Below are 27,215 nucleotides of genomic sequence, written 5' to 3' on the forward strand. Positions count from 1 at the left end.
AAAAAAAAAAAAAATCTAACCAGATAAAACTTGCTGAACCAGTTGTATAGAAGCTTCTTTCCCAAAACAAATGCTGCCACCACCCTGATAATTTGCACATTAGAACCACAAACACATTCTTGAACTCCCTAACAGGCAACAGAAAAGGATAGTCTGAAGTCTCACCCTAATAATCACCTGAACTAAGCTAGGAAAAACATGGCTGCAGCCAGAAGAAAAATGTTGGTTCCCCAAAGTTATTGGAACAGTCCATACTAGTAGGTTTCTGGAGTTCAGCTGAATAACTAACCGCTCACACTATTAGCAACAAATCGTTGAGGGGAAAAAACCCCAAAACAAAACCAAAACCCAACACCCACCCCCCCATAGGAGGAAATGCAGTATTTTTTGCTTGTTCCAGCAAGCTGCAAGGAGCTAAAACACCGCTAATGAAAGAAAACAAGACCTATATTTTGTGTGAGAAAGATAAATCCTTGTTCTCCTATAAAATATTATTTGAATGTTTTCTGAAAGAGGTGGGCCCCATCCAGCAGACAAAAGAATTCTGTTCATGTCAAGATGCGCAGTTAAGGAAACCGTATGCATTTTCGAAGAAAACAGTTTCAGGCACTTTTATATTTACACCGAACAGCTTTCAGCACGAGCTCTTGTGCACGCCTGTTAGGCCCAATTCCCTTTAAAACCATCTAATCTGTTCCCAAGGTAAACCCGGTCAGACCACATGCAATGACAATGTAACACAAATTAGACAAAAAAAATCAAGCTTGGGTAGAACACATAAGTTTTGTAGGCACGGGAACACTTAAACATTTCCCAACATATGCAATTTTTAACAGATTATTGCTAAATTTGAAAAACTATGTGCTACACATACGTAGTGATAACAGCCAATGCCCATGAGAATATGTCAAATAACCACAAAAAATAAGAGTTGATGAAGGATATAAAGTTAGAAAATAAAAGCATGGGAAGAGAACTGACTAACACCACAGAATAAATCTGTGGATGGGCCAACAACTATATCCAAATGTCTTGTGTTCCAGTCTAATACCTCAAGCTCAAGAACATCATTTTTATATTTGAATATTATGATAACATAACCCCACATAAAGCAGTGTTTCATGATGGGTTCAGGGTACGCGTGTTTGTGGCTTTAAGAGGAACACTTTCTGATTAATAATGTTTCATAGAGACCAATAAGCTCTCATATGAGAATAACCCAACTTTCTTCTGTCCAATGCATAAGATATCAAAATTTTTAAAAATGTTACAGATGAGGTGATTAACGAGGTAGTATCTTATTATTGCTTACCTGCTCCTGGATTTCTCCATTTTGATACAGTTCCAAGCCTGCAATAAACAAATGCACTGTCCGGGCTGGAATGCCGTATATTAGCTTTGGACAAAGCATAAATCAGTTCCTGTTATTTGTGACGAATCCATCAAATGGATCTATACTAAATGCAGTCTGGATCTTAACAGTGACAGGAATTCCATTCGCTCAACCCGTGTACAAATAGCACAATGCAATTCTGGATGTTTAACATGAAAAGCATATCTCCGCACACTCACAGCCCTACTGACCTGGACGATACTGTGCTGGCACAATTTATTGGTAATAGTCTCGTAACGGTTTGAATCCTAAGACAGTAAGCGTGGCTGGCTTATGAGGGCTACCCAAAGCTGTGCGCAAGAAATGGTATACAAAGGAGATGACCCCAAATTATGGTCCCCTATTTAGAAAGAAATTAGTAATCAAGGGTGACAAAATCAGTACCCAATCAACCTGATACCTTTCACTAAGCTTCTCACCCTTCGCAAGCACACAGAGGTGTGTGCTTGAATTCCACCCAGCTCCACCAAGAGCTCCTGTGTGCGCAGAGCCTTCCACCTGCCAAAGGTCCCGGGGAGGGTAAGGCTCTGTGCAACACCTGCCCTTATGGCCAGCAACGTGCTTGTAGGCGCGAGGTCCGAAACGGACGCGTCTGTAAGCAAGGTTTAAGGCGTGGCAGACTGAAAAATACCCAAAACTTACTGCAGAGCTTGCCTGCACGAAACTCCTTTTGGTAGAGGAGGTGTCACCCGAGCGCGTTTTGTGCTTATGGACAACCACTGCGCGCGTCCGCCCGCTCCCCGCCAACGGATCCCGCCGCCGCCCCGCTGGGCCCCGCGGCCCCGCCGGGGCGGCCCCGCACAGAACCCGGAGGGCAGCAGCGGAGCCGGGGGCTGTGCCCACCACGTCCCAGCCGCCTCTGCCCTGGCAGAGGTCCGCACGGCCCCGGCCGCCCCCACAGGCCGCGCTCCGGGGTGGGTGGGTGGGCGGCGGCGGCGGCGGCGGCGGCGGCACCGGGACGGGCGGAGCCAGAGGCTGCCGCGCCTCAGCCCGGGTCCGCGCGCTGCCGGTGGGGCCCTCACCCTCACGGCAGGAGGCGGCTAAGCCCCGCCCGCCACCCACCACGGAGAGAGGCCGGAGCGCCGCCCGCCCCCTCGGCGCCGCCACTGCAGCGCCCCCTGGCGGCGGGGAGGGCCGGGGCCCGGGCCGAGCCCTCGGGCTGACCCGCGGGGCGCGACAGCGGCGGGACACAGTGTTTGTCCCCGTTGTGGTGGGGTTTTTGGCTTAAACCGCAGTCCCGAGCAGCGGGAAAGGGGCCGAGCGTGCCACGGCACCGAACCGCTGCTCGCGCCGCACCGCGACTGCAGAAGAACAAGTATTTTGCCATTTCTGCACCATTGGGCTTTGCTGCTGCGCGTAGCCAGCGCCTTACAGAAGACGTGCCTTCAGGAACTACAGTAGTATTTCAGCTCGCAACAGCGATGTGTGCGAAAGCTACAGCGAGGCACAAGGCAGTTCAGGCCCTCTCAAAGCTGCCGCATCGTGACAGTCCCTGGGCGAGGGGCGTGAGGCCCACCGGGTGCTGCCGAGTGCCGTGGGGTGCTCGCCTGAGAAGCAGCCTCTCTGGGAGAGGCTTTGTAATAACACCACTGCTGTCTTGTTTGTAATGCGGCGCTTTGTCACTTAAGAAAAAAAATGAGAAACGTTTATTCCTGTTTCTTTCCACAGGTAACTGATTTTTCATACTGGTATTCAGCTTCACTAGAGATCAGGGAAGAGAACCTTCCTGCAGGCCCTTCCTCGCTCCTCCACAGACATCTCTGCCGAAGGAGCTTGGAAACCCGGGGTCTCCGGCGTGTTTCCGTGTGGTCCCGAGGGCGCGGGCGGTGGGGCCACCGCTCCCCATCAGCTCCGCGGGCAGACTGGGCAAGCGATCTTGCTCACCGAGTGAATTCCTTAAACTGACGTTGCAAACGTTTTCTGCTTCTTATTAGCAACAATTAAAAGACTTGCCGGGTGCCTCCGCGCCAGCTGCTCTGCTCGCTGCACCGGCTTCCCCCCCACTGCCTGTGGAAATGCCAACTTTCCCTCCCGGCAGGCGACTGACAAAGGGCGATCTAAGACAGGCCGGCGTGTGTGGGACACGGCAACCCTGCCCTCACTTCCCCGCGGGTGCCCGGCCCGGGGTGCCGCCAGGCGGGGGGCGGCGGGACGGGCCCCGCTGTACTTCCCCTAGCCGTGCCTCCCCTCGCCCACCCGCGGAAGGGAGCACGGAGGCGCTGGCGGGGAGCCTGTCCCGCGCCCGCCGGGTCCCCGGTGCCGCCGTGCGTGCGGGGAGGCGGGCCGAGGCGCTGGCGGAGCTGTCAGCCCCGCCGCCGGCGTCGGGCTCGGCCCGGAGCGCTGAGGGGGCCGCGCCGCTTCCCGCCTTTCTCCCACCCCGCGGCGGCGCAGCCTCTGCCCGCCCCGGCCCCGCCGCCCCGCACATGGCGCGCACCACGTCCCGCCGCCGCCGCTCCCCGCGGCCGCCTCCCCCGCGGGGCTGCCCGCCGAGAGTGCCTGCGGAGCCCGCGGGGCGCCCCGACCGTTTCCTCGCGCACCGCGGCGCCGGCGGGGTGAGAGAGCGGCTCGGCGGGCTGACCCGCGGCGGGGAGGGCGCCGTCGCGTCCCGGGGGAGCTGCGGTCCCGCCGCCGCCGCCCGCCTTTCCCGGTCAGGCGCCGCGCGGGGGAGCCCCGGCGCGCGCGCCCGCCGCCGCGCCTGCGCGCGGGGCATTAAAGGGGTGCGGGGGGCAGCGGAAGGGCCCGGTCACGGCGGCCGAGGAGCGGTGGAGCCGGGCGAATAGGGAGAGGGCGCGCGAGGCAGCGCGGAGGCACCGGAGCCGCGCGAGCGGAGGCGGGCAGGGGACGGCGCCGGCCTGGTGCGCGGGTGGCGCGAAAAGGGGCGGTGGGGGCGGGAACGATCGCGGTGCAGGGCGCCGCCGGGGGGGGGGGGGGGGGGGCGGCGGCGGCGGGCAGTGGCCGAGCGGAGCCGGTGGCCGGGAGCAGGAAACGCCGCGGGCGGTGGTGAGGCCTTCGGCGGAGCGGAGCGCCGTGGGGAGACTCGCCGCCGGCGTGATGAGTGGGACTGGCGGGGTGCGGGGCTGGGGGCGGCGGCGGGGTCGCCGGTGCAGGTGACGATCCGCTGAGTCACCTGCCCCGCCGCCGCCCTCCTTCTCCCCCTCGGCTCCAGTGCCGCGGGACGGGGCCTTGGCCGCGCCGCCCCCGCCGCCACGCGAGCGGCGCCCGGGCCCGGCCTCCCGCCCGGTACCCCCCCCTTCTCCTCCCGGTCGTGCCCACGGAGGGACCTTTGTTGTGCAAACGCCGGTTGGGGGCCGGGCGCAGCGGCGGGGCCACGGGGGTGGGCTGGGCGCTGCGGCGGGGGCCGCTGCGCGCAGGGGAAGGGCGCTGCACGGGGCCGCGGTCCTTCTCGGTTTGCCCGAGCGCTGAACAGTCTTGGGTTGGAGGGAAAACGCACCCGCTGGAAACGTCCCTCTCAAAATCTGCCGGCTTGGGTTTGTCTTAATCAGGTCCGGGGTCAAAGGTGTTGAAGTAACCATGGATAAACGAGGAGGTGTAACAGAAACTGAAAATGGTGATGCTTTCCTGGAGTTGAACAGAATTACGACAAAATACCCCCATCGTTACACGAAGGTCAGATCTCTCCTCTTTCCTCTTCAAGTTGTGCGTGGAGTGGGAGAAGTAGAGTGGGAGGTTGCAGCTCCCGTGAGAGGGAAGCGGCGGGATGAAGGCTGAAAAGCCAGTGTCCGGGTTAGGATTTGCAAGGGGGTGTAAAATGAGCAACCTGTTAAACGCGGTGTCGCTGTGCAATCCTGCCCGCGATACGCCTTGGATTCCCACCGCCTTATGTTAATACGTGAGCAACTCGCAGCACGTGCTGGAGAGATGATGGTAGAGACTGAAGTATGTTGTTCTACCAGCTTTCTCAAGCGCTTGCACTTCATAGTTCTAGTTCTACTTTTAGCAGTGTTCCTTTAAGAAGTTGACCAGAATGTTTCCTTGTAGATGCCACGTCCTTGGAACATGTAGCACGCCAGATCTTATCAGGGCCGTTAAGGTGTTTACTGAGATGTCTTTTTTTATCTTAGAATTGCTCATATTTGGCCGCTGGAAGCACAAGTGCTTATGATCCCAACCAATGCTTAGTGTTGAAACTTAAACACAGGTGCTTTTGTTTAGCTGGGATACCCAAATATGTGTGTGCCTGGAAAATGATAACTAAATAACTTGCAAATAAAGATTCTTTCAGTACTAAGCCTGATATGCTGTGAGGGTTAAGGGTTGAATCTTGTTTGGCCTTTTGGTACTGCTGCTGAAGCACAATTCTAGAAAGAGTCTCAAATGGTGGCTGATTTTCCCAGTGCTGAAGGCTGTGGGAACAGGTGGTCGTTGCTTTGTCGAAATCTTTGCAACAAATGGCCCAAAGTGCAGAACAGGGTGAGACAGTGTACTGTTGTTGACTGTGTTATCTTACTTGAGGAATTCTCAACTATAAGCTTCCTAGGAGGTTGTTTTCTTTTTTAAAGAAAAAATTATCATTGTGCCTCTGTTCTGTTGAGATAGTGGGGATAGCTTATTTTAACTAGGCATCAACAATAAACCGAGTACATCAGAAATGGCACAACTCACATGGCAATAGCATGGCTTTCTAATTCTGACTTCTTAGAAAAGGTGTACGCTTAACCTTCCAAGATGCAAAGTGTTCTGTTGTTCAGACCTTGTTGTTCCATCAGCTATAAAGTGCAGGAGAGGAGCTGTCTTGCCCAACTCCTCTCAAGAGTAGTAGCTGACTGCAGCTTCAAATTCTGCTGGCTTTTTTGGGCAGTATTCAGCTAATGCTGATGGTAGCTCTGTGCTGAAACTGATGCCTTTGTAGCTTTGGTTTAATTAGGCCAGTACCTATGGTTTCTGATCAGAATAACGCTGCAGAACTAGTGCCAGAAGGCATCTAGTCTGGTTCATCTGTTGGTTTCTGAGGATTCTAAAGTCAAGGAATGCCAGAAATCAGTCTGTATTAAAATATCTTGCATCATATGTTGGTTTTTTTTTACAAGTAGCACCTTAAATATAGCTGGTTTAAGGTGCTCATGTAATCACCATCGTAAGGCATTTTCACATGATCTAGTTTCCTACTAATTAGGGATGGGAGGAACACTGTTTCAGAACATGTGCTGCTGATTTGAAGAGAGGACTGATTTTCTTTAGTCTATATTCATTTACTACAGCCAACTAATACTGGCTCATACTATGAATCCTTGTAAACTGTTTGAATAAAACTCTTCAATAACAGCTAAACATGCCTTCTTCCACCTGCTTAAAAGTACGAGTGTGTGAGGTTAAAAAAAAAAGCCCAAAACAAACCCCAGAACACACTCCAGAAGTGCTGGTGTTCGCTTGGACTATAACACTCATAATAGAGGAGGTTGTGTCTTTTCTAGTTCTTTGGCAGCTGTTGCTCTGAGGGTGGGCAGCTAATGACTGAAAGCCAAGAAACAATTCAAAATTTCCTCACTTCAATGGAAGAATTGCAATAGGATCTGATTTGAGGGTCTGTGGACTCCCTCTCGTGGCCAAAAAACCCACTCAGTTTCTGGACTGGCGATGGACAGTGCTGTCAATACTTGTGATTCCTGCATCAGGCCATGATAATGTGAGAACACTGATGCTCCTCCTAGATCAAGGTTTATTCTGGGAAGCTGTGGGCAGAGAGGCCAGCCTCCCTCCCTTGAACAGAACTTTCTGCTGAAGGCTGGTACAGGGTGATGCTTGGGGGGGTGCGTGTGTGCACGTTAAGGCTTTGTCCAGCTGCCATCAAGTATCAAGCTTGCCTAGCTAATGAACTTATTTTAATCACACAGGGGTAATGATGTAAAAGCTCTAGAGGATATTGTGTTTTTGTGAAGAAGGTGAAGAGATCTCCTTCTTCAGTTTGGCTGATATGTGGTGTCTGCTGTTAGGACTACTTTATCCTTCCAGCTGTCTACTGATGTCTGCACAGTTCTAAATCAACCCAGTAGAGCTGGGAGCGTGGCAGATTGAAGAAAGGTAATCTAGGGAGAATAAGATACAAGAATTAGAACTGTGCATCTTGGCTGCAGCCAAGTTCATGATGATTCAAAGTGCTGATGATAGCACCATTAATAATGCTTTTCAAATATAGCAAACCGCAGTGAAACTGTAGGTCGACTGCTAGTCTGCCTCCAATGCCGAACTGCTTGAGGGTGTGCGGTAGAAAACTAAGATGTATTTGAAAGCTGGTAGAAAGTGGGAAAACTCAAGTAATCATTCAGCATTGACTTGGTGTTGGGTAGAGTGGATAACTGTGTAACAGACATTCAGATATTGTGGAGTCGGTGGTGGCCAGAAATGGCGAGCTTGTCTGGAGATTCCAGATCTGCAGTAGTAACTGGTATTGTGGTAGTGCTTTTTTTACCCACTGAGTCTTATACTGTATTAAACATAGCAATTTTGATTCCATCTTGAAAACTTACTAGCTCTGGTATCGATGATGCCTGCCTGGCTTGTAAGCTGCAATGACCAGGGAAGCAAATAGGTGAACACGAATGGTGTGAACAGCCTTTGAAGTGTTAGCGAGGGCTGAACCTGACCTAGTGAGGCTTAGTGTTTTGAGTAAGTGTTTGCTTAGTGGCCACTGGTAGAAGAACTGAAAAATAAACTTGCTGTCTAATGCCAGCTTTTCACTGCAGCATTTCACAGGAAATGAAGCAACATATTGGGAAACTTGGGTTGTCAAATTAAAACACTAAATTGAACAGGCAGTCTGGAATAGATGTTCTGGGTCACTTGAATCTGGTCTGGGTGAGAATTGGAAATTCTTGCTTTTTTTTCTAGGAGGAACTGCTGGATATTAAAGAGCGTCCCTACTCTAAGCAAAGACCTTCTTGTCTTTCTGAAAAATATGACAGGTATTTTCTTAGTTCTAAAAAAAACTATGTACATTTCTTTCAAAATAAAAGCTTAAATTGTGAAAAAATCCTTAGCTAAGATGTGCACTGATGTTGATGTGAGATATGTGTGCTCTAGAGTTTAGTGTATGACTTTTCAGAAGTACCAATCTACTGGGAAAAGCTTAATGCTCTGGCTAGGAATTTTGTGCTTTGAGCAAAGATTGTGACATGAGATCCAGCAGAAAATAACGTCACAACCCAAGTCTTACAGACTTGCGGGAAGAACTGCCAAGGATATAGACAGCTGTAAAGCACAGACCGACTAGGTTGTGTTGCAACAAGCTGACTTGCTTCATGGTTTACCCTCCCAAGTTGACAGTGTACCTCATTTAAAAATTAAGGTGAGAGTGTTTTTGCCTTGTGTCTAAGTTTGCTGGACAGCAGTATCTTTACTATTCAGAGTAATTTATTGTACACGTAAGTGTGAGATTGAGGTAAAATTTTCTGAATGCTTAAGAACAGTGGTATATGATCTACTTGAGCTATTCTTCAGTGTACTGGGCAAATTTCACCAATAACTGGTGGGACAACAGATCCATATGTTGTCCCTTTTATAATTTGATGCTGGGTATTGTATTTCCTTACTGTTAAAGAAGGGATCCAGAATACCATGTGTAAGGTAATATAGTAAGGCAAAGATTTAGAAGTTGGGTATGAAAGATGTTTTACTTGTGCAGATTGCTAGTCAGTAAACTCTAGGTGTTCAGCAGTAGTACTATGAATTGTTTATTAGACTACAAGTAGCAAACAATCCTGCAATTTTATTTTCATAGCGATGGTGTCTGGGATCCAGAGAAGTGGCATGCATCTTTATATCCTAGTTCAGGAAGAACTTCACCAGTGGAAAGCTTTAAAAAGGATTTGGATTCGGATCGGACTTCTCTTATGCGTAGGATAGTAGGTGAGTGTGTCTTATAGCACAAGACTCAAAACTGAATGTAGGCTGTTGGCAAAGCCTTTCCTTTGGGGTGAAACAAATGAGACTAAACAAAGTTCCTCTGAAAATTGTTTGACTACACAGAACATGTGTCAAGGAAATCTTGGTTACTCCAACTATAGTCTTAGCTTCTGGTATTCTCATGACTGTTATCTAGTAACAAACTTAGGCAGCAGTCAGCTATTGTATCCTACTATCCTTGTGATATAATAGTAAATACATAGGTAATAATGCAAGTGCAGGGGACAATTTCCCTACAGTTCCAGACTGAGTACTTAAAAGGGCTATAGTGGGAAAGCAGGTCCTTCCTAGGGACCCCAATGATTCCTCAATATCCAACTGTAAACTACTATTTTTTTTGCCTCTGCACTTCATATGGTCTCAGCTAGATTAGCTTCACAAAAAATGAGTGTTTTCCTTCAGAAAGCTCTGGGGTAGCAGCAAGGCTATGGAACAGGAAGCCATAACATACAGATAACAAGCTTGTATTTACTAATACATTAAATTCAATGCTTTTGTGTGATTTTTTTTTTTTTGACTTGTAGATCCAAGAGAGCGAGTGAAAGAAGATGACTTGGATGTAGTGTTAAGCCCACAAAGGCGGAGCTTTGGAGGTGGCTGTCATGTAACTGCAGCTATTAGCTCACGTCGAGCGGGGAGCCCATTAGAAAAGGAGAATGATGGTGTCCGTGTTATTGGTGGCCGTAGGATTGGCAGTGGAAGAATTATCTCTTCTCGTAACTTTGATAAAGACCACCGGGGTGGTGAAAAGGACTTACGTGATTCTAGAGATGCAAGAGACCGAGATCGTGAGAGGGACTACAAAGATAAACGCTTCAGGGTTTGTTCTTTCTTTTCCTGATTGCATATTAAGTCAGATGTTTTGGATGCTTTGTGCTAAAAGCAACAGGGGCGGGTTAGCTGCATACAGTAGTTGTGTTCTGTGCAAGAAGGCTGTTTCTTAGGAGTGCCTTTATGGTTTAAAGGGTGGGCACTTGGTACTTCAAAAACTTAGTTTTCAATCCTTCTGTCAGCTCAACTGGGATGCATCTGATACAGTGTGTCTTACAAACCTCTCCTGTGGTAGACTTCGTAGCAATATATTGAAAAGTCTAATAGTTTGTTCATAGTTCTTGACCTAGCAGTTGTTATTGTTGTCTTTAACCTCAGCGGGTAGAAGCTTTCCGTGCTTTCAGGCATCCACTAGCCTACTTCTCAGGATACAAAACTGAGTTACAGGCACTTGCAGATCAGTAGCCTTCAGTGTAATAAAGCAGAAATTCAACTGTGATGTTACTACATTTTAAAAGCCTACCGAGCATTCTAAGTGTGCATTTAAACCTTAAAAAAATGAAATGAAAACAAAGAAAAAACCACACAAACCAAAAGCTAGAACTGGTGTGAAAAGGTTGTCATTTGCTTTGGAGGTCAGGGATGAAACTTATGAAACAGCACTTAATGGTTAATGTTGTTAATATCCCACTTCAGAGGGAATTTGGTGACAGCAAACGTATCTTTGGGGAGCGAAGAAGGAATGACTCTTACACTGAAGAGGAACCTGAGTGGTTCTCTGCTGGTCCTACAAGTCAGTCTGAAACCATTGAGCTCACAGGCTTTGATGATAAAATTTTGGAGGAAGATCACAAAGGAAGAAAACGTACAAGACGTCGTACAGCCTCGCTAAAAGAAGGTACGGCAAATTTGACAAAAACTGCTTGTCTGCTAGTATGTCACGTTGCCAGATAGAGGTGCTTGTTAGAGATCCAGGCAAGTGTAAAGAATAATGCAGTTTATTGATCTTTAAGATAAAACTTGCATAGCTCCTGGTCATCCCGAAGCACAAGACCTAAGGCCCATGATTGATCTTTCAGATTGCAAATACCCTTAAGTGACAAAATACTGTTTTTCCAAAATAAAAGCAGGACTGAGAGCCTGGGAAAGAAACTCGTAGGGTTGTTGAATGATAGTGGGAATTTGTAGGCTATTAAAAGGGTTCTTGTCCATATTTTTTTTATATACTGCTGGCTGCTAAAGGCTTGGTTTAAGCTAAGCCAATGCTCTGAGGTACTTGAAATATCTTTTCTTGTAGTAATACTAGCATTAGGAACACTGATTTGGACATACAGCTGCCAGTCACTGGGCTTCAAATCTACCATTATTACTACCACTGCAAAAGCTGTAGCATAAACCTCTCTGAGGCAAGAGAGAGGATGACTACTTAATGTGAGAAATTCCGCAGGTGAACAACATAAACCTGAACTCTTCAGGTTTAGTTGTGTATTAACTTAACTAAAATGTAGTACAGTTTCAAGCATACTGGCTTTGTAGTCATGTCACAGCTTTTCTGCAGCACCTGTGCGAGCTTGGTAAGTCTTTGTAATGTGACGCATGCTTCGCTGCTGCAGGAGGAGTGGGAACAATATTTGATGTACATTGACAACATTGAAAACTCATGTCAAATACCGGCTTTCAGGGAGTCTGCTCTCTGGGCCAACTAGGAATAAAGCAGGAGCTGCCAAAGGATTCTTGATGGAAAAACAGCAGCAGCTGTCAGCTTACTGGGACAGCTGTATCTGCCTGGTGTGACACAACATCTGACCTGTTCGGCGTACTTCTGGGTAGATCAGGATGCAGTTGTTTAGATGCGACTCAATGCCAATTCTTACTTTCTTGAAGCAGATAGTCTTAATCACAGACTAGAAGCTCTGTGCTAGAGTTCTAGTGGGCCCTATTTTCTTTTGTGGCAGGCTGCAGCCAGCACAATATAACCAATGAAATATCACATAGGTGGCTAGATTGCTTTTGGTCCTATGATTCTAATTCCTAGGTGAATGCCTTGACTCTTAGACACTGTTCCTGCAGGAAATGGTCAAGTTCAGTGACTAGGCAATCACTTGACTTTTCTTTTTAGGCATAGAATGCAACGGTGGAGTGGTGGAAGAAGATGAAGTGCAAACTGTCCATGCCAATGAAACCCCAGCAGATCAAGAAGTTCCTAGGGAAGCAGTTTTGCAAGAACCAGCTCCAGGAGAGTTTGACTTCAATGAGTTCTTTAACTTGGACAAAAGTGTTCCTGGCCTGGCTTCGGTGAGGTTTTGGTTTTTTCTTTTAAGACTGGCTGCATTCATGAAAAGCACTTTTGCTGCTGCTGCATTCAGTGAAAGCTAAAACGTCTTGCTTTGTGAAAACATTGTGTTAAGTCTAAGATGAATTTGCTGAGATGTAGCTTTGGAGTATTAGGATGTTACTTCTAAAATGCTATCCCTGGAACCGGCTCCATCTCCAAACAAAGCATATGAGGCAAAGTAGTTGATTTTTGTTTTTTTAAATCAAAATCAGTGTCCTAGATGAATCTTCTTCGGAAGTGTTACAGATTATCTTCAGAGAAAATCTACTGTACAAACTCAGTGTAGCTGAAAACAACCTTTTACTGCAATTCCCAGACTTAGCTGCAAAGAGGTACTTTGTTCAAGCTTCCTGGAAGGCAGTAAGCCTGGCGACACCTGATAAATTCTGTCTCTGAGAGGTAGTCACGTTGTTATCAATACCAGTAATATGGCTGAAGGGATGTATGTCTCAGAGGGTTTGAATTGTTATTACTTGAACCCCTATATAGTGGTTAATTCATTATTTAGAGCTATTACTGCTGAGCTGGAAAAACAAACAGCCTACTAATCAGTCAAAAGTGCATTTAAACAATAATATTCACGTGACTAGCAGGTACTCTGTGTAGCTCGAGTCACGTGTGGGATGCCACCGATACCTAGAAGCTAGTAACAAGACTATGAGGAAAGACTGACAGTTGCACCACAAGTTTCTTCAAATAGTGGATTTTTACCTGCAGCCATGATTTGATGGGGGTTCTGGCACTTCTCTTGGTGGCGTACAGTTCTTGAACATCTGATCTCTAGAGATGACAGTGGGTGATTGGTGTTCACTGGTTTTAGTCCGAAAGCTGTAACTGGTCTGCATCTTGGTGTCCTTTTTCCCCTTCCCCACAAGAAGGAGTAAGCCGGTCCAGCAAGTACTAAGCATGGGCCTAATTCATAAACTGCTGATATTTCTATTCTGACCTCTTTATCACTAGGGAGGAAAGCTATTCTTGACTATTCTAGATGGTATAACTGATTAGGAGGTAGAGTTTGAGTAAAAAGGCTTAGTGTTTTAGAAAGGTAAATGTGTTTTTAAAAAAGTGTTCTGATAGCAAAGCCACAAACCTGCTATACATTTTAGAAACATAAAGGTTTAAAAAAATAGAATCCTGACCTAGTATGTAATGTGGAAAAGGTGTTTGCGTTAAAAAAGGCTCATCATATGCTGGCAGGAATTCAACAAACACATAGTGGAGAGTGTGCCTCCCATAGAAGATGTAAATGATGTGTCTTTAGACTTGATAATCTGATTTTCAGCATATCTGCAAGATGGTGACTCCCTTCAAAAGCAGGGAATTCCTAAGTCACAAAATACCTGCTGATGAAACGTTAGTGGGCAGATGTTATAATTTGTCAAAAAAGTGTGTTTCAGGCTAGCCAGAGCAGACCATATTCTTTCTTTGTGTTGGTGATATGTCTGTGACGAGTGTTACAGAAGACTTGGATGTTTTCCCAATGTAACTTCTAACTTGTTAGGTTCAAACAGTTAAAACCAAATGGATTGATGCTGTCTGGTTTTTGCTGTTGGAAATAGTGTTGAATGCGCCTTGTTTCAGAGAAAACAGCTTCTCTGGCAGAAGGAAGCTATTCTTCCTTTTGTCCAAAAGTAAGTGTGCTGCATGGTGAAACTGCATCTGTGCCTGTTGAACAGGCTTTTAACTGGATAGTGTCTTGCAACACAGGAAGAGCTTTAATTTGAGTTAAATTTTATAATGCTCTGGTTTTGAAATAATTGTAATGATTAGCAAAGAAGTAAACAGTCGCTATAAGCTGTAGTGACTTCTGACAGGCTGACCCTATGAAGTACTGCTTAGTGATCTCTGTGCCCGGAGGGAGAAGGTGCTAGCTGCCAGTACTTTGCTGATGACACAGGCTCCGCTGACTTGAATGCAGCCCTCTTAGTTCCAGAATGGTTTGGCATGTGAAGTGCAAGCAAGCAGCCCTTACCTACTGTCTTTCTTCCCCAGCCCTTGTGCAATGCTTGCAAGTCAGGGAGCAGTCTTTGCACTTCATTCCAAGCACCGTCTTTGGCCAGTGCTGGAACTGCATTGAGTTCTGGTTGCAGAAAATCCAGTGGAAGAGTACTCCTTCTGTACAGTACCGGGGACCAGCATTGAGCCATCTGGCTGTCAGAATTACTGCTTGTTATAATTTGGTTTAATTCTTGTGGCAAATGCTTATCTTTTTTTTTTTTTTTTTGGCACATCCACTTCGAAATGGTGTAGTTAATGGTCTTTGGATGCTCTGATTGTTGTTTCAGTTATCGCTTTACTCTGAACAAATATTTGGTATAAACAAAACAGGTATGATGGGTTATGCTGACTACACAAATGCTGCCGTATTGGAAGGGGAAAAAAAGCAGTTCAAAGCTTCCAAACTCTGGGAGCAACATCTAGTTGTCTGTAGCAGAAGAATCTTGGTGGCACAGTAGAGCTTCTCAAAGATATTGCTGATCTTGTATCAGTTAAGATTATCTTTTTTTTCCTTACACCTCCCCCCCCCCCCCCCCCCCCATAATCTAGATGATCGAGGATGTGCTGGGGGAAGGTTCAGTGTCTGCCAGCAGGTTCAGCAGGTGGTTTTCTAATCCTAGTCGTTCTGGAAGTCGGTCAAGCAGCTTGAGATCTACACCACATGAGGAGCTGGAGAGGCTAGCAGGTAAGACTGTAGGACAATACAGGGTCAGATTGTCTCCTTCCATATTCCTTCCTACTCATTCAATAAGAACATGGTAGATAAAGCTTTGGGATAGTGAATTCTCCCACAGTTTAAGTGCTCGACGTTCATTTGGAAGCTCTTGGAGTAAGCAGCTATAAGTTCTTTTTTCTTTTATAAATGTTCTTGTCATGTTCCTGATGCCTTCCCAGCTGGTCTTGGGCAAGGGGTGTGAGGCATAACTTCTCAGTGACATATTGAAGTTGGTTACCAGTATATGTTCATCTTGAGACATTGGGTTGGTAAACTGATGTCGCAGTGCTCCTGGTTTTGCTGTTTCAGGTCTAGAGCAAGCCATTCTCTCCCCTGGCCAGAACTCTGGAAACTACTTTGCTCCCATTCCATTGGAAGACCACTCTGAAAACAAAGTGGACATCCTAGAAATGCTACAGAAAGCCAAAGTGGACTTAAAACCTCTTCTCTCAAGTCTTTCAGCCAACAAGGAAAAGCTTAGAGAGAGCAGTAAGTGCCTCTTCAGATATTGTTGAGTTCTTGTGATGCAGTATCTCAAGGCAAGAGGCTTGGTATTCTGGAAACCTCAACTGCCAATTCCACGCGTAGGAAGTATTATAGGTTTATTTACCTACTGAAAACCCAATTACTCAACAGATCTCAGCTGTGTCAATATCGCCACTGGTTCTTTTCATCCTAATCACAGGATGACATCAGGACTCTATCAGACTGCTTTACTGGCCAGTAATAATCATAAGTTAAGATGATGCAAGTCTTGATCTGAGTTTCCAGCTTTGCCTGTGGCGTTTACATACATTTTTCGTACTGGAGAACGGTAATGTCAGCTCTGACACTGTGTGGCATTTAAACTCTGGCTTTACGAAAAACTTAAAATCTGCGTCATTCTTGCAAGCATCTATAATGGATCACATTGATCCATTAAGTATCAGTATCTAAAAAGGCAAACAGTGGCTTGAGGATGTCAAATTTTTTTTTCAAGAGCATACTGTAAGCTTTAACTTCTCAAGGCTGTTGCTAGCGTTTGAAACAGTGGTAGTGGTCTGTGCTCGCCGTTCAGTGCATTAATTAAATAATTATCTTAGAGCTACAACATAGGAACAGATTTGTCTTAGTTACACTAACTTGGCTCGAATCACAGGATTCCGGGGAACTTAGTCTGTTAGAATTCACTTTCGCTAGCATCAGCTGATCTAAACAGTTCAGGGCCGACTTTAAACTTAATGTTCAAGGGCACATCCAAGTTAGAGATTTGCATGTTTGGGCCCATAGCATGCATGGAGAGTACAAAACGCATGTGTTCTTTGAAAACTTGAGGTCGAATTCCAAATTGATTTCTCTTTGGCAAGCAGCATGTGTTGCCGTGTAAACTGGACTGAAAAAAAAGCAATGCTACTCTGATTTGTGTGGAGTAGCTAGGAAGGAAAACATCCAAGCCCTGCAAAGATTCTTAAGCATCCAGTCTGGGAGCAGAGAGTGTCAGCTAACATGTGGAGAACTTTCTTATTTTGACTTAAGTAGAACTACAAGTCTTTTCTGTGTTCTGTTTAGTCTGACTTTCCTACCAAAAGCTTTTTAAACTTTGATCCTCACAAACCAAGGATGAAGGAACAAAAAACTGTGGGGAAGCTTCCATTCACTCAGAAGTACCTGATGTGGGTTCTGTATTCCCATAAAATGCCATACAGTTCTTCAGGTGTTATGGAGTTCTCGGGTCAATTCCTCTCCACCATCGTATTTTTCCTTGTGTTCCATACTGCATGTCTGCATCATTGTTTTTCTCCACCTTCTTGCCCAAATTACCAGTAAGTCTTATTTCTTTAGGCCAACATCTGCTACAGCAACACATGGCATGCTCCTCTCTTCTTCCTTTTCTCTTAAGGTGTCATACCTTGTGATGTGTGTTAGCTGGTCCATAAAGCATGTCTAGCCTTGATGTCAGGCACTGATAGGTATTTATGTGTACATACATGGGGAAAAAGTATGGCTTAATGATACTTATACCTTATTCTGGTTATGCCAGTGGAATCTTTCTATATTGGCTTTAACTTCTGAGCAACAAAAATCTACTTCATGCTTTTATGCACACCAAACTGTGTGACTGAGTCTCCAGAGTATCTAAATTTTCCAGGTATGTATTCTCTTTACTTACAATAGCTTAAAACAATTTAACATCACTTACACTGTGGCTCTAAGGCCACCAGGACTCCTGGAGTATAAGATGAACTTTCCTAACTGAAGAACAACAAACTCGGTTGTCACACGAATAGGTGAAGTCATACAACATAGGAATGACGTGTCTTTCAGGATGAATTAAAATTAGTGAGAGCTTACCAGCGGAAACCTAAACAGGTGTTCTTGTGGAGTCTTGCATGGCTGTAGTTTGCATGGCAGTACTCCTAATTCAAATATTCTAATATCAGTCTAAACACAGGTCAGACATGGTTTGACAGCTAGTATGAATATCAGAAGATAAGTTTTTGGCTGTTCCTTGTTCTCAAACAACAACTTGTATTTGACACCTGCACAAGAATTATTAGCTCACTTTTAGACAGAGCCGTGGTTTATCAGTGTTTCTGCTGTGTTTCTCAGCACATTCAGGAGTTGTACTTTCAGTGGAAGAAGTCGAAGCTGGGCTAAAAGGCCTGAAAGTTGACCAGGAGGGAAAAATTGCTACTCCGTTTATGGCTGAGCAAATGGAGGAGGCATTGAATGTTGCTGGCTCCAGACAGATCAAGAAAGATGGAGATATGACTGCATTTAACAAACTAGTCAGCAGTATGAAGGCAAGTGGGACTCTACCTTCACAGCCCAAAGTCAATGTAAGTAGCAGACACCTGACTCTTCTGAACCATAAACAGATCTGTGCTAAGACGTGTTATGAACTGGAAACCCCTTACACGGCCCTTCTGATAATATGTGAGCCTTGACTGGATACAGCAGCATGATATTTAATATAGGCTTACATTTAGAATATTGTTGCTTGGAGGAGAAGGTAAGGGAGGGGCTTTGGTCACTTTTCCCTAGCCAGAGTAACTGAAAGTGGGGTGTTTTTCAGTTCAGACTTCTCAGGGTTGATTTCATGTTAAATTTCTGAAAGACCCAGAATTCCAATACTGTGTTAGAAGTCTAACTGCTGTCTTGAAAGTGGACCTGTGTGAATATCTAGTCCAATTGATGAATATCTAGGCTTGAAGACTATAAGTGTTTGCCCCAGGAAAGATCCTGTATAATGACAAGGCTGAATCCTCTACTATGGAGGATGCTTTGATTAATGTCTAAGACTCTCCTATGCTTGAATTCGTCCTGTCTGAACCACATTTAATAAAAACAAATACATCTGTAGAAAAGGTACTGTCTATATAACGGATATCATAAGCCCGCTCTTTACAGAAGACTTGCTAGTGTTAGTTTAATGGTTGCCTCGCTGCTGCTGTTAAAAGGCATCTCTTAAAATGCTTGTAGTGTGGGTGCAGCTAACACTTACCTGAAGCTCAGATGTCTTGCTTTAGTGACTTCTGGTTTGATAGAGATGTCAGTGCACTATCTAATACTTTAAACTTGATTTTAAAATTATTTGCGCTAAGATGAAACTCAGCCGAGTACTTGTTAGCTGAAAGATTAATATTAACCAACAGGTGATACTAAGTTTTAGATTGGGAGAGACTGTAGTATGAAATTTCATCCTGCCACTGACTGCCTGAACAGTATGCTTGGCTCAGAAGCTAACAATAACTACTTCTGGCATCATAAAACGCTTCTAACAACTGAGTGAGTCTAAAGCATCTGTTTTTCCTGCTAAACTCTACCCAAGGACTTTTAGGCTTGTCCCACTTCACTGAAAGATAGTGAAAAACGAAAATTTGGCCTGTGAGGAATTTGCAGGCTTGATTTCACACTTAAAATGAGACTTTCATTTCTGGCTCTCCCTTTACATTGACATGTAATTTTGATGCATAGAACAATGTCTTAAATAATTTCTCTAACATACAAACACTTTTCAGTTTGTGTGTAGCTTCAGTTGACCCCTTAGCCCAATGTTTCACCTCTGGTTTACACAATTGTGTAAATTCATCTATCTTACTCAAACTTGAGCAAGGCATGTTGAACTACCTGTATGCAATCTAGCACTAAGCATTTCTTTAGCTAGGGAGGACTTGTGAGCCAGCTCAGCCCTTGACTTTGCTGGAATTTTATTTGGCTGATGCATAAACTGTGGCTCTGACAGAGCAGGTGAAATTATTTCTGCCAGTAGGACAAATGTGGCTTGTCTCTTAATGAGTCTGATGCTGTTTGTATCTACATCTGACTTATAATGTTTTCATTTTCTTAGCAGAGCCTTGAGAGCCACTTAATGTCACCACCAGAGATGTCAGGCCAGCTTCTGTCAAAGAATATTCTGCAGGTATTTCTTATTGGTGGGGGAAGGTACTTAAAAGGGCATCCCCAGTACAAAAACAAAAATTATTTGAAAATAAGATGTTTAAGGCAATCATGAGATCAGTAGTCGGACACGGCTCCCTACAGAGGAAAGAGAACTAATCACTAGTTCATTCACTTAGAAATTTGTCTTGTTGTGCTATTTCCCGTGATTACAACTTGAAAATTAAAAGCCTGGCTAAGTGCCTAATTCTAAGGGCAACCCACAATTGGTGTGTCTCGTTGCACAAGTCCGCCTTGTCTCTTTAACTTGCTATAAGTAGTGTAGCCTGTAGTGTAGTAAAATGAGCTTGTTGTATAAGTTGATCTTACGCTGAACATTCTTTCATTACTTATTCTTAGGAACTTCTTGGTCCACCCATTACCAGACCTGCTTCGTCAAATGTCTTAAGTGGCCTGATAGGTGGTTTGGAGCCTGCAGCATCTTTACTGACACAAAGAGCACCTTCTCCCCCTATTCCACCTGTGTTTCCAGCTCGAGCAGCTTCTGCAGATTACCTGCGTCATAGAGTATCTTCGCCCATTGGTGAGACTGATTGCAAAACCATGCTTCCTTTTTTACTACTTGAGTTTGTTTTAACAAATGCTTTACAGAACAATAAAAACTTCCTGGCGCTTGGTGGGCAGCTAGGCCAGCATCTGCCTCTTGAGTGCAAGATGCCTTTTTACTTACTAGTGTCTAATGCTAAACTAATATCCAAAAATTGTAGGTGTCTGTGACAGATCAACTAGACCTCACAGTAAATTCTGACGTGGAGTAGTGTGCTCAGCTGCTGTATAAGAAGCCAATTTTCAGGGACTACCTGGCCATTTGTATTGCAAAACACTACCGGTAGCCTCCCTGTAGCTCTCCAGTGATAAGGAAGAGACAGCTCTGTGTAGACTTCAGGGATGAGCTGGGAGTCTTCACAAGAAATCCTTAATTCACGTAGAATTGTTTAACTCAGGGATGTATATTGTATATGTTGAAAGAAACTGTTAGTCCTTTTAAATACAACTGTTGAACATTCTCTAGGTTTTGGACAAGGTTCTCAGCAATTGCTTGGTGATCCGTTTCCAGGTGTAAGGAAGCCCATGAGTCCAGTTGCCGCACAGGTTAGATTAAATGCTTTTTTGCTTCATGTGTATTCATCTCCTTTTATATTGTGTGATCCAGAACTAACTGGTGGAAACACATACTTAACTGCTGTGTTCAGATGTTTATGCTTATTAAGCTCACTCTGTGAGGATGCACAGTCTCAAAACCTGATTGCAGTTGAACTCGGAGTACCTTAAGTACAAGATTTTTTGAACCTTATTATATATCAATAAAGGGGATGGCTGTTGGTGGGCAGGCACTTTGAAGGTATAGCAGTAGATCTTCAGTATCTTAAAAAATACCCAACCAACTACAAGCTTTGATTTATGTGTGTACAACTCTGCTTCAGATGAGTCCCCTGGAAATACAGCAAGCTGCATTAGAGGGATTAGCATTACCACATGACTTAGCCATACAGGCAGCAAACTTCTATCAGCACGGCTTTGGTAAACCACAAATGGACAAAAGCAGGGATGGCTACAGAAACAGGCGAGTATATGATGGCAAAATTCAAGGGGTACGCTGTAAACTGATTTGTAATGTATTTTCTTTCAGTAGATATTAGTACTAGTGCCTCGAGCTTGTGTTGGTTCTTGGCAATCCTGCCTTCTGTCCTGTGTCAAGAGCAGAGCTGCCTCGTACTAACTTCCTGTTTGTTAACAGGCAGCAGCGAGTGACTAAATCACCTGCACCAGGACACAGAGGGAATACATCTTCTCCAGCCCCTACAGCATCCATCACTAGCATGGTCAGTACCTAATGTATAACAATTGTAGGAAAAACTGCAGACACTTTTACAGCATCTAGGTTGTAGCAGTTGTAATTGGGAGAAAGGGAGGCCCCAGAGGAGTTAATCATATTCAGATCATATCGGTAGTCACATGATACAAGAACAAATTACACTTCATACTTAACTGAATGTCTTCACTTTGGAAAATGGCCTTTTCTGACCACTATATTACCTAAAACTGAAGAAGCACCATTAATATTACCTTGACCTGATCTTCTGAAACCAAAGGAAGATAACTCTGAATACTCAGGCCCTCATATCTTGGTACTTAAGTTTTCAGAAGACAAGTGCGGAAAGCCATTAGCCACTTCAGAGAACACTGGTCTTCAGGTAGGAAATGACAAACCTAAGTGCCTGCATGTTGAAAGATCACCTAGGAGCTTCAGGGTTGCTTTGAAAACAAATAAAATCTTGGAGCCAAGCTTTTGCCTCACTGCCTTTGGTACTATGTAGAATGCTGCTTCGATCTAAAGTTTCTAGTTAATCAGCCAAGTACTTGCCTGTAGCTCAGGACTAACACAGGCTATGAGCTGCTAAATCAAGCAGGTACTTCTGTTTGTATACGAAATGAATGGCTTCCACAGATGGCGTGTGGAAGCATCATGTTGCCTCATTTGTATTTTTCCCCCAATAGTGTTCTGCAGAACCCTCAGCTCTGAGTAAATACAGATAAGCAGCTCCTGATGAGCTGCTGTTCTGAACCAATAGCAAAGAGGAGGCAGCTGAAATGTAAAATACAGCTCATACTTTGTTTCAAGCCTGTTACGATACATTCAATTTTGAGAACATCTGGTTTTACTAAAAGTATCAGACTTCTGCAAAAGCTAAGAAGCATGTAAACTATAGAATAAAGCTATGAAACAAGGCAAAGTAAAATCACGGGCACGCAGTGGCTGATTCAAGAGAGCTTTAAATGGAAAGGATGTGCTAGAATTGGTGTCCACCCACAACTAAGATAGTGTGGCCTAGATAATGAGCCCTGAGTGAAGTGTTGTTTCTTACTATGTTCTCTGCAGCTGTCTCCTTCCTTTACACCTACCTCGGTGATTCGCAAGATGTACGAGAGCAAGGAGAAAAGCAAAGAGGAGCCGGTTTCTGGGAAGATGAAAGTCAGTGATGGTAAAGATGAAAATCAGCGGCCAAATGAAGGTATTGTAATGGCTCTAAAATAACACACACAAAAAAGATTTGGAATGGAATCAAAGAGCTTCAGCGCATAATATGCCTAGGCTAACTTTAGACATTCCTGATTTGTGGAGATGAAGAGGGTGTAGAAATGAGCCTACAGTAAGAGGAAGGGTTAGAGATCTGGAGGGGATGCACTTCCAAGTGTGGTCTTCCAGCAGTGTTGGGTTTAAAACCATTTTTTTTTTCTTACCTGTCAATTTGTGAGCAATAGTGACACTAAGAGGCCTGGACCAAAACTGTTTCTTTGCAACTGGTCTTGATGAACAAGCATATTAACAATAATGCTTCAATATCTCTCTACACCAGTAATTGAATACAAACAACTTGCAGCTCTCTCGACATCTGAACTGAACAGTCAAAGCCAAGATCAATTAAGCTCTTAAGTGTAGCAGATCAAGGAAGCATTTTGTCACCCTAACTGATGTAAGTGGCTGTTAAGAGGAAATGCTTGATAGTGATGGTCTTACTGGGTCAGGCAAACATGCCTAAATGCGGCGACATTGTACTTCGATGCTGGTAACTGCAGAGGGTAGCTTGCAGTTCCTATTACACAGCTGACTCTTCCTTTTAGCACTCCAGCTATTACTGCTACCTCTGCTGGTAGCAGATGACTAAGATATCCTAGGCCTTGTCCAACTGATCTATGTGGTGTGTGGAAGTAGCTTCTTGAGGTGATGTTCCAAATCTTGCTAAGCAGATATCAGACACAGAAGGCTGCTGCTAACACCCAGATGCATCTAAACAAAAAAAAACCACCTACTTCAGGCTAGACTCAAAATCATAATCTTGTCTAGGGAGGATCCCTTGTACCTCCTGTCTCCTTTGGGACTGACTCATCCATGCTGCCAGTTCAAAATTTCTAAGAAAAAAGAAAAATAAGAATTAAAGGTGGAGTTACTGCTCATTCTGACCTAATTTAAGCTTGCTGTCAAGGGATTTCTGTGCAACATGTTCCTTCTTATTACTTTTCAAAACAATTCGGCCAAAAGCATCCAGGAAAGACAGATGCTTACTATTAAATACATATGACTCAAGTTCAGCTAGTCCTGGAATACAGTAATCAGCTTTAATTTTCATTAGGTGTAACCTCTAGCTGTGGACTATAATAGTTGTATTCAATTCTAGCTACAGATAACCTACTGTCTAGTTCTGTGGAGAATGCAGATCAAGAAACTTTGCCCACCTTAGGTACCAAACTACCCGCACTGCAACGCTCTGCATGTTCCACACCTCTTACCCAAGCAAATCGTTGCACCAAAGAGCAAGACTACAGGCCTAAGTCAACTGGTAGAAAGACTCCTACAATGGCCTCCCCAGTACCAGGAGGCCCTTTTCTTCGTCCTGTTCATCAAGTACCCCTTGTTCCCCATGTACCGATTGTACGACCTGCTCATCAACTGCATCCAGGATTGGTCCAGAGAATGCTGGCACAGGGGGTTCCTCCGCAACATCTTCCTCTACTGCAAGCAGGTAATCCATATGGCTTTTTTCCTTCATTAAGTTAATGCACATTCTCTGTAAGACTCACTTTGTATTAGGAACATCGCAAACTGATACTCATTGCTGTAATAAATGTTAGCAGTAAAACTTAACCTGTAAAACCAGGCAATAAATTCCAACCCATCTAAACATTTAAATGTTTGTTTTGCTTTAAGTTCCTTATGCTTATTAAGTAAGAAGTTTCCTCGCTCTTGTTCAACAGGTATGCTTCCTCCTGGAGTGGACCTGTCTCACTTGCAAGGAATATCTGCTCCCATCCTTGGCCAACCTTTTTATCCACTACCAACAGCCAGCCATCACATCTTAAATCCACGCTCTGGGACACCTTTGCAGCTAGCGATGATGCAACAGCAACTACAACGATCAGGTAGGCTGGAATGTAAAACAGGAGTGAGAGTGTTGGAACACTGACTAGCCTGCTCCAGGTGCTATACTCGTAGGATGGTTTCAGTGTACTGTGCTAACAGGAAGCTACTTTGGTAATTTAGATAATCACTCATCATAATCGCTAATCTCATGTGGGTATCAGAGCAGTATTGGCTGCTGCAGGCTCTCTTATGGCAGAAGAAAATCCAAGTGAAGCATTCAGCTTCAAGATGTATGTTGATATTGACAGATCCACCCCTTGCAGCATGCGTGCAGTCTTTCCTTCCTTGCTGGGTGAGAGGCCGCCCACCTCTTGAATAAATAGCTATTTGATGCTGGTCTTCCAGTTAAAACCTGCATGATACTGTGTCCAGAAGTGGCAGTGTCAGGCAGTTTATGGGAGTACTAACGAGAATACACGTGGGGCCTGGATTTCCCAGGGCCAGCAGAATGAGTAAAAGCCCCATCCAGCTCACATGCCTTATCAGGTGATTGCTCTGGGCAAATCTCAGTGTCGGGTGACCACATTACTCCACCTCTAATAGCTTTACATTTCACAGGCAGTGGAGCACAGGGATCATCACCTGCTGGTGCACAAACCACCCCTCAGAATGTGCTGTCTCGGACTGGATTATCTCATGGGCACACACAGCTTGACCATCGCCCCAGCCAGAGAAGTGGCTCTCCCATTGGCCTTGCAAAATGGTTTGGTTCGGATGTCTTGCAGCAGCCTCTTCCTTCCATGCCATCCAAAGTCATCAGTGTAGATGAACTGGAATACCGGCAGTGAACAGTGACCACTGGGTGGGACACTTGCAATTCTTTAGACTGGATAAAAATGTCCATAGTCAGGACTTCACCTCTGTTTGTTTTTTGGGGCTTTTGTTTTTAGCACTCTGTGCAAAATTTCTTTTTTGAGAGACTAAAGCACATGGCACCTGTCCTGGTCTCATGTCTGCATCAAGACTAAAGGATCTGTTATGGCTTGAATAGTGAAGCCTGAAGAAATTTAGATGCAAGACAAAGCCAGTTTAATCCTGGAAGTGTCTAATTTTTTTTTTTTGTAAGATATGTGAATGAAGTGCTGATATTCTCTAGCGTAGAGGTAGCAGCTCTGGATTCCTCCTGCAGAAAGCTAAATGTATAGACCCTTGTGTACAGACTTGTGTATAAACAATCTTTTGTATATATACACATATAGAATAGCCTTTTTGAATCTATACAGCTGTACATAAGAGTAGCTGACAACAGTCAAGCTTTAGTTGTGCTATGGTTTGGATCTTTCTCCATTGTACATGTGGGACTTTCTTTAAGATAAAAGTTGCATATCCTAAGTGTGAGCGAACAGGATAAAGTTGCTTTGCCTTTTCTTGCTGCTCATCTCCTAGGTCTCCCTCTCACGTTCTTCTGTCACGTACTGTGCACTCAGTGTAGCTAAAGTGTCAAAGTAAAAAGCCCACGTCTTGCTGTCTGTGTAACAAAGGTCTGATTCCTTCTGTGTATGACTCTTATTGCCAACTGAGAGAATTGTTTAGTCTTCAAACAGCCTTGAGGATGAGACCTGGTACAGTAACGATAAAGCCTGATCTTCAGCCTGTCATAAGCAAAGAGACTGTAGGTACCTACTGGTTGTAGTTCTTTCAAGAGGGCTGGTACTGGTCCTTGTCTAGCTGCAGTATTTTCCTTGTTTTAATCTTTGAAATCCGCTACTAAAGGTCATCAAAATGGAGCCTTTAAATCCTCACCCCTCAGCTCCTCAGTCATAGCTGTGGTATGTTCAATACTGCCTTCAGTTCTATTTATAGAAGGGAGCCCCAAGAACTGTCCTAAATCTAGTGTGCATCTACCGATGCAGTTACTGTGAAACTTGCCTCTGGAGTCTTGTTCTGTGGCTTGAAAAGGGGAGGAGGGGGTAGTTTTTTGTGATATTACGGTATAGATTTGGTTTTAAAATACTATGTTCCTTTTAAGCCTGTTTCACTTTCCTGAACAGTTGAGTGTTCTCTTCCATCCTTCTACTGCATGGTTCCTCACTTCACTTTCTCACTTGTGCAGTCTACTCCTCTGTGGTGTCCTCTACCCAGCTTAGGCCACGTGCCCTTTTAAAAAAAGGTGAAAGCAAAACCAGAATTCTCATGGACTTGCTCTCTCTTAGGTCTCACTGAAAGCAAAACCAGCAGCAGGGAGGCGGGGGGAATTACTCGATGATATCATAACAACTGCCAGCATGCTGTGGTGGGTTTGTTTCAGTCCAGCAGAGACAATGTTGTAGAGAAATAACAAGCTGAAATGTCCAATGTGGAATCTGTTGGGGGTCACCCGTACTTCTAGTTGTTCCTAAAACAATCTCTGTAAAACATGCAATCACCAGCTTGTCCTTGTAAGATTGTTTTCGTACTTTTTTAACTTGACACTTTCCCAGTAACATTCTGTAAATAAAGTTGATTCTACCAGCTGTCTGTATCAACTGCTCTTGAACTAAGCTATGATGTCAGTATATCGATTAATTTTTAGCATTGTTCTTGAGTGTAAGCTAAAACTATGGTTTGAGCTGGATTTGCAGAACACTTCCCCACATGCAAGATAAACTAAAGTTGGAGAAGAATGGTCTGCATTGAAGGCAACTGGAGTTACTGCATTTAAGTGTTTGCACAGCCACAGTTAAGGAATGAGACTGCAGTGTACTAGAAGAGCTCATACAACTAAGCTGCTCTAAAGAAAGGA

The 27,215-nt window shown here is 44.8% G+C and overlaps 2 protein-coding genes across 15 annotated transcripts in view; one reads left to right on the forward strand and one right to left on the reverse strand.

The window, feature by feature from the left end:
* SFI1 (SFI1 centrin binding protein) overlaps positions 1–2,177 on the reverse strand; it is a 30,451-nt gene extending 28,274 nt beyond the window's left edge. For 5 of the 6 annotated variants that reach the window (XR_012663194.1, XM_075110096.1, XM_075110094.1 and 2 more), the window contains exons 1-2: positions 2,036–2,174; positions 1,313–1,396 (exon numbers count right to left, since the gene is read on the reverse strand). Coding sequence is in view for 5 of the 6 variants with exons in the window: in XM_075110096.1 (XP_074966197.1) it covers positions 1,313–1,332 (20 nt within the window). In the remaining variant the exon portion in view is untranslated. Of the gene's footprint in view, positions 1–1,312; positions 1,397–2,035 lie in introns of all 6 variants that reach the window. The other variant, XM_075110093.1, reaches the window with a different exon arrangement.
* A 1,939-nt stretch (positions 2,178–4,116) lies between these two features.
* EIF4ENIF1 (eukaryotic translation initiation factor 4E nuclear import factor 1) lies at positions 4,117–26,946 on the forward strand. Of its 9 annotated transcripts, none has more exons than XM_075110098.1 (19): positions 4,117–4,248; positions 4,897–5,020; positions 8,240–8,313; positions 9,129–9,256; positions 9,838–10,133; positions 10,781–10,982; positions 12,204–12,379; positions 14,967–15,102; positions 15,442–15,621; positions 17,722–17,951; positions 19,463–19,534; positions 19,912–20,095; positions 20,585–20,664; positions 20,997–21,140; positions 21,315–21,395; positions 22,454–22,586; positions 23,751–24,095; positions 24,328–24,492; positions 25,052–26,946. In XM_075110098.1, the coding sequence occupies exons 2-19, from the start codon at positions 4,925–4,927 to the stop codon at positions 25,279–25,281; spliced, it is 2,952 nt and encodes a 983-aa protein (XP_074966199.1). In that variant the 5' UTR covers positions 4,117–4,248; positions 4,897–4,924; the 3' UTR covers positions 25,282–26,946. The 9 variants fall into 9 exon arrangements, with proteins under 9 accessions (XP_074966199.1, XP_074966203.1, XP_074966205.1 ...); XM_075110102.1 differs by having other exon boundaries at positions 23,814–24,095; XM_075110104.1 differs by having other exon boundaries at positions 24,033–24,095.
* Positions 26,947–27,215: the final 269 nt, after the last annotated feature.

Source organism: Phalacrocorax aristotelis, chromosome 15 (genome assembly GCF_949628215.1).
Source record: "Phalacrocorax aristotelis chromosome 15, bGulAri2.1, whole genome shotgun sequence".
In the NCBI taxonomy this organism is placed as follows: Eukaryota; Metazoa; Chordata; class Aves; order Suliformes; family Phalacrocoracidae; genus Phalacrocorax; species Phalacrocorax aristotelis.

Coding starts and splice junctions, on each gene's coding strand:
- EIF4ENIF1 (XM_075110098.1), top strand. CDS start 4,925: ATGGATAAACGAGGAGGTGTAACAGAAACTGAAAATGGTGATGCTTTC. Junction 12,380..14,966: donor GTGTTCCTGGCCTGGCTTCG/GTGAGGTTTTGG, acceptor CCCATAATCTAG/ATGATCGAGGATGTGCTGGG. Junction 17,952..19,462: donor CTTCACAGCCCAAAGTCAAT/GTAAGTAGCAGA, acceptor TCATTTTCTTAG/CAGAGCCTTGAGAGCCACTT.